We start from the raw sequence: 6841 nt of genomic DNA, 5'->3' as shown, positions 1-6841 counted from the left end.
TTAGCATGAGAATATCCAAGCTAAAGCCTTAAAAGTTTGGTTTATATATGGTATATTTTGTATTTTACCCCCTTAGGTGTATATTTGGGTTGGTCATAGGAAGCTCACTGCAATCCCAGCAAAGCTCTATTAGAGCCAAGACCACTGTATTCCTTTAACCTTATGCAGTGTGGGGCTTCTTGGGAGGAGGTTGGGACTGGATGAGTTTTAAGGTCCCTTCAACCCAAAGCATTCTATGATAGCCTGAGGTGTGAATAAACATGTGCTAGTACGGGGTAGCTTTGCTTCAAAAACCCGTGTTCCTGCCCCATCTCCAACAGATTTAGGGGTATTTTAGCACTGATGTAGCCATTCATAGGTTGATATTCCATCAAGTAATTCATCTGCAGAGGAATTTCATGGCAGAGATGAGAATATTCAAGCTAAAGCCTTAAAATTTTGGTTTATATATGATATATTTTACACCCTTAGGTGCATATTTGGGTTGGTCATAGGCAGCTCACTGCAATCACAGCAAGGCTCTGCTGGAGCCAAGTCCACTGCTTTCCCTTAACCTTATGCAGGGTGGTGGTTCTTCAAAAGCAGATAAACTTAGAACCTAAAGCAAATTTCAAGTACATGGCTTTGTGTTGTGATGAAAAGGATGCAGCACAAGTAATGAAGCTACAGAAGAGAATTGATCCATTCCGAAAAATACAAAATAGAGAGAAAAAAAATCCTTAAAATTCCCAGAAATCAGTGAAGAAAAGACAAAATGTTTTCTGTTTTCCACATTTTGAGATGTATTTATTTGATTTTATTGTATTATACTTTGATAGACGTGATGTTTTTCAGTGTTTCATTAGTGCAGTGTATATCAATCATGGTAGAATTATTCTCTTTTAATTTCAGGTTGTGTAATGAGCTCCTTCACCTCTTTGACTTCAGATCTTGAGCTACAGACAGAAATACAGCATTACAAATGCACCATTTTCCATTGCATTTACTTTATGGATTAAACTCCAACTAAACTTCCACATTATTTCTCTTCTAGGGGTGTATTTCACTGATTCCTTTCAATCCAAATCCATCAACTTGTTGAAATGACGGATACAGGAAACCTCACGGTTCTCTCCGGCTTCATCCTCTTGGGTTTCTCTGATGCCCCAGAGCTACAAAACACCATCTTCACAGTCTTCTTATCCCTCTACGTTTTCATGGTGCTGGGGAACCTGACAATGATCCTCCTGATCAACACTGACCCCAACCTCCACATCCCCATGTACTTCTTCCTGAGCCACTTATCTTGCATGGATGTTTGCCTTTCCTCCGCTATCATCCCAAAAGCTCTGGAGACCTTCCTGCTGGGGAGAAGCCACATCTCCTTTTGGGGTTGCTTTGTCCAGATGTATATTTTCCTGGCTCTGGGTATCTGTGAGACCTTCCTGCTTGGGGTAATGGCTTACGACCGATACACGGCTGTGTGCAAGCCCCTGCTCTACACCACTACCATGACCAGGGCGCGTTGCTATGGCATGATGGTGCTGGTGTACAGCATCGGGTTCCTCACCTCCCTGGTGCACATCACGCTGGCAGGGAGGTTGTCCTTCTGTCAGGCCAGGAGCATCAACCACTTCTTCTGTGAGCTGCCCACCCTCCTGCAGCTCTCTTGCTCAGACACAAGCACAAATGAAGTCTTGCAGGTATACAACGCTGTGTTTAATGCCATGGGCCCTCTCCTGATGATCCTGGTGTCCTACACCTACATCCTCCACACTGTCCTGCAGATCCCTTTGGCCACAAGGAGGCTGAAGGTCTTCTCTACCTGTGCCTCCCACTTGGCTGCCATCACCATCTTCTATGCACCCGGGATTCTCACCTATGTCAAGCCTCATGAGGCATCCTCATGGGATCAGGGAAAGCTGGTGTCGCTGTGTTACTGCATCCTCACCCCAACCCTCAACCCCCTCATCTACAGCCTGAGGAACAAGGAGGTGAAGGGGGCTCTGAGGAGGCTGTGGGAGCAAAAGCTGCTGCCACATCTATGCAGGGTTTGAAAGCGCATTTAGAGCTCTTCAGTACTGTGGAGGTAAGGAAGAAACATGTGGTCATGGATTTGGTAATTACTGGCCATTATTTGTCATTATTGGTCCCTATTGGTCATTATTACAGTTAAGGAGATCACAAAGCAAGTGCAGGGTATGGAGAAACTGTACAACAAATGGTTCTCTTCAAAGAGCCTCTGGTGGTTTTAAGTGTGGCCTGAGAATTCAATATTTCATCCAAATAAGTATCAGCTCCTCAATAGCTGCCCTGAGACAGCACCTTGGTGTTTTGTGTCTTTATTGTGCTAAATGAAAGTGAAAGTAGAGCCCACAAAAAGGAGGCTCAGACTTCACATAAGGCACTGACCACTGTCTCCATTGCCTGCTTGATAAGCATTTTCTCAATGATGAACTGCGGGAAGGTCAAGAGGATTTGATAGAGCTCTGGTGTCTGCAACACAAGGAGGTCACGGAGCTGCTGAAGCAAGTACAGGGGAGGCAATGAGGATGGTCAGGGGCTGGAGCACCTCCCGTACGGAGCCAGGCTGATAATATTGGGTCTGTTCATCCTGGAGAAGAGAAGCTGTGTGGAGACCTCAGAGAAGCTTCCAGTACCTAAAGGGGCTACAAGAACCTGGGGAGGAGCTTTGGACAAGGGCCTGTAGGGACAGGCCAAGGAGAATGGCTTGAACCTCCAGAGGGGTGACTGAGATGAGCTCTTAGGCAGAAGCTCTTCCCTGTGAGGGTGCTGAGGCGCTGGCGCAGGGTGGCCAGAGAAGCTGTGGCTGCCCCATCCCTGGCAGTGTTCAAAGCCAGGTTGGACACAGGGCTTGGAGCAAGCTGCTCTAGCGGAAGGTGTCCCTGCCCGTTGGAGGGGAATTGGATCTGGACGAGCTTTAAAGACTCTTCCAACACAAACCAGGCTGCGATTCTGTGAAATAAATCTCTGACAGTCTGTTGGTCAACAAAGCCTTTGTGCTAAATGGGGACAAGTCATATCTGAGCCTCTGCTCTGCTGTGAATTTAAGTAGGGGTACAAAGAGCCTTAGTGCTGGTGGGAGAGAGGATTTGGGGTCTTCCTCACCCCTGAACAGCCAAGGTGCTGCTGGCCTCGGTCCCCTGATGAAGCTGATGAAGTACAATAACCAGCTGACTGTATCTGGAACTTCAAGCTGCATTATTCACCCTGCACAAGCGCACCCATGTATTCTTAGTGGCTTTTTTTGCCTTCATGTAGTTCTTTTCAATAATCTTTGAATTACATATTTTTCTTATTTCCAGAATTGATTGAGGGTTATTTCTCCCTCTGTTATATTGATCTTCTCACGTCTCAAGCCTTGGTTTTAGCCCATTACCCCATGGGGAAGAAAGACATTCAAAACCACTCAGAAATCCTTTTCTACACTCCTCCAGTGCATCTCCTGGACTGTCAGTCTGGTGCCTTCCAGCAGAAAAACAGATTGACAATGAAAACTAGGTTTAAACCCAGGCACACAGTCTCTCTCACACACACACACGCACTTCACCCCCACCCCACCCCCCCCCCCGCCCTCCCCCTGCTCTCAGAGGGATGGGGAAGAAAATCAGAAGAATGGAACTCCCACTGGTTGAGATAAGAATGGTTTAGTAACTAATGTATAACACAAAACACCACCAATAATAATAAAGGAAATAAGGGAAGAGAATACAAAAGCTCATCACCCACTCACTGATAACTCCTCCACCCCCCCAGCCCAACCATGCACCAACCAATACCTCGTCCAACCCCGCAATCCCAGCCCTTCCAGGTAACTCTCAGTTACATCCTGGGCATGACGTGCTGTGGTATGGAATACCCCTTTGGTCAGTTTGGGTCAGGTGTCCTGTCTCTGCTTCCTCCCGGCTTCCCCTCCTCCCTGGCAGAGCATGAGACTCACAGTCCTTGGTCTGTGAGCAGTAACATGTGAGCAGTAACTAAAAACGTCAGTGCTATCAGTGCTGTTCCCAGGCCGAAAGAGCTCACAGGTAAGAGTGAGGAATTTTATTGGAGGTGAGGGACAAGGTCACGAATCTTGCAAGGAAAACAAATATTTATCAGTGACGAAACCTGTAACTGAATAAAGCTGATTGGTGTTTCCTGTGAGGAAAAGAGGCCTGGTATAATTGAAGGTAATCTCTTCCCACAGGCTGGTGACTGCGAAGTGAAATGAAGTTTGAGGTTCCTTTCCTTTTAGTTTCTTTCCAAGGAAGATGTGATTTGTGGTGTGTATTTCTCATTCAATACTGTCATTGACTCATGTGCAGGAATTGTGGATGAACCTATATAAAATGATGAGGATCAGTGGAAAATCCCATTGTTTTAGTGTCCCAAAGTCTCTCACTTAAGATGAACTTGGTGTACTAGGTGATACAACTCTTTTATGTTGCCATCTGCTGAGCAATCTCCTCTCACACTTGACCAGAGCTGCCTTCACCTCCTTGTTCCTCGGGCTGTAGATGAATGGGTTGAGCATGGAGGTGAGCAAAGCGTAGAAGATGGAGGCCACCTTTTCCAGGCTCCTGTGGCTAGATGGAGGTTGTAGGTACATGAAGAATGATGTCCCCAAAAATAAGGCAACAGCCGTCAAATGGGAAGCACAGCTGTGGAAGGCTCTGGCCCTGCTCTGTGCTGAGCACACCCTCAGCACGGTGCGGATGATAGAGATGTAGGAGAGCAAAATGACCACGCTCATGACCACATTGGTGGTGAGAAAGGCAAAGGTGACCATCTCGCTGTTGTATTTATTAGGGCAGAGGAGTTTAAGCACAGGTACGATGTCACAGAAGAAACGGTCAATGTGTTTGGGTCCACAGAAGGAACCTCCAAACGTGCACCATGTGTAGATGATGGCACTGAGGAAGGCAAATAGGTAGGACGATGCTACCAGCTGCCAGCAGATGCGGCTGGAGATAATGGTCACATAATGCAGGGGTTGGCAGATAGCAACGTGCCGGTCGTAGGCCATCATGGCCAGGCGATGACACTCAATAGTAGCAAAGAAAGCAAAGGTGAGGAACTGCATCATGCAGCCAGTGAAAGAAATTCACATTTGGACCATATCTAACCTCAATCAATAACCATTGTAACTGCTACTTTTTAGAATATTCTACTACATTTTCTAACCCAAATTATGTATACTTTATTTTTTTTCAGTTGAGGTATTTAGAAATGAACAGCAAGAGCATTGAAGCAACAGGTGGCATGTATTTTTTTGAAGATGTGACACTTAAAAGTATGGATTTAATTTAATACTTGTTAGTGGCGAGGAGAAGCAAGACACGCCAACCCAATATGGGTGATAAGCAAGCTTCTACTTTATTTGTGGTGCACTTGGCTTATTTCTGCGTGGCGTTTAGCCACGCCTCCTAGTCACAACAGTATTGGTTAGTTCTACACAGCTTCCTCCACATTCTCCTCCCACATCCGGTTTCTGGTTACCTGTGAGGCCTACACTTTGCTTTGCTTGCACAAGGCCTCTAAGGATCCATGGCCTTCTCTTGCAGCCATTCCGCAACAATTCCACCCTTTTTCTTTTCTGCGAGCAAGACATTGTGGGTCGTTCTGTTCTCCTGTTTCATCACGCAACTATAAGCAAGTCTAACAACTACAATGATTGAAATAACAATGATACATAAATGCAGTCCTTCGAATAGCAGTGTTTTAAGTCAACCTGTAATGCCCCATGAGAACAACCATTTAGTAATCCCTAGGTCATTGCTCACTTGCAATTGCTGGGTAAGCTGAGCCAGGGTTTTCAGCTGTGCGTGTATCGAATTAGAATGATCAGAAAGATTCATACAATACATTCCATCAAACTCCTCACATCCATGTCCCTGTGCCAACAACAAAAAGTCTATAGCGGCTCTGTTCTGCAGCGTTGCATGTCTCACAGAATCAACATCAAAGAACAAATCAGAAACTGCCTTCGAGGTAGTATTTGTCTGCTTAGCAAGTCAGCAACCCAGTCTGTTTAATTGAGCCAAGGCCCCTGCCGAAGCCACACCTGGCATGAGAAAAGAAGTTGCTATAATAGTGTCAGGTAACCAAAACTTTACATCAGATCTACAGTTGGCAGTAAAACTATGTACAAAGCGTTTTAAGCACCTTAAATGGTGCTGTCAAGACATATCAGGAATTATTGAAGTGTTGGGGTCCAACAGTGTCAGTCTTCCAATAGAACAAGGTCCCCCTTTCATTTTAGAGGGAATAAGAGGCCAGGCTCGATCGCCACAAATCAGGAACATTCCACTGGGCAACTTCAGGGGATAATCGATAGAGCAGGAAGTGTTGCGGGAAGCATACCTGCACCACATGCTGGCATTCCTGTAAACTAAAGGACTAGAATTTACATTTGTCGCGGTACCATTCACCTTGGCTTGGGCGCTTGTCCAACTAAGTGTCACACAGGCATCCATTTGCACGGCCCCTAATAATTCTAACTCCTGAGGCTCATTTGGGGCAATAGGCAAATAGGGTACCCAAGCGTCCCAACTGTCTGTTGTGCTGTTGAGGTTGGCAGTGCTACACACGGTATGGTGGACGGGCAGGGCCAGTCATCTATAGGAACACCAACCAAACAGGTTGAAAACGGGTTGCCAGGGGAAGATAAGGCGAGGCAAATGGTGTTCTGCCCCCTAAGCTTAACCATTGTCTCCCACCCGTTGGTCTTGGGCTGCGGAGGCAGATAACTGGCCGTTTCCGGAGTCTTCATTACTATCAGGAAGAGCAGGGGAAGATAAAGACACTGTTTTAGTCCACTTTGCGGGGACCCATTGTGTACCTGTGGACGTGAGCACAC

The 6841-nt window shown here is 46.2% G+C and overlaps 1 protein-coding gene across 1 annotated transcript; it reads left to right on the top strand.

Moving 5' to 3' along the window:
* Window positions 1–1082: 1082 nt before the first annotated feature.
* On the top strand, window positions 1083–1943 carry LOC133282444 (olfactory receptor 8I2-like; the record flags this gene model as incomplete). The annotated part of the gene is made up of 1 exon (XM_061478445.1): window positions 1083–1943. A coding segment is annotated over exon 1 (861 nt), but the record flags the coding sequence as incomplete, so codon positions are not given.
* Between the last annotated feature and the right edge of the window lie 4898 nt (window positions 1944–6841).

The sequence above is a fragment of the Pezoporus flaviventris genome, unplaced genomic scaffold, assembly GCF_033815535.1.
Source record: "Pezoporus flaviventris isolate CSIRO_AGI_PZ_B2104156 unplaced genomic scaffold, CSIRO_AGI_Pfla_v1 ptg000123l, whole genome shotgun sequence".
Classification (NCBI taxonomy): Eukaryota; Metazoa; Chordata; class Aves; order Psittaciformes; family Psittacidae; genus Pezoporus; species Pezoporus flaviventris.
Note: the sequence above shows the minus strand (reverse complement) of the source record. Positions and strands in the feature narration are given on the sequence as shown.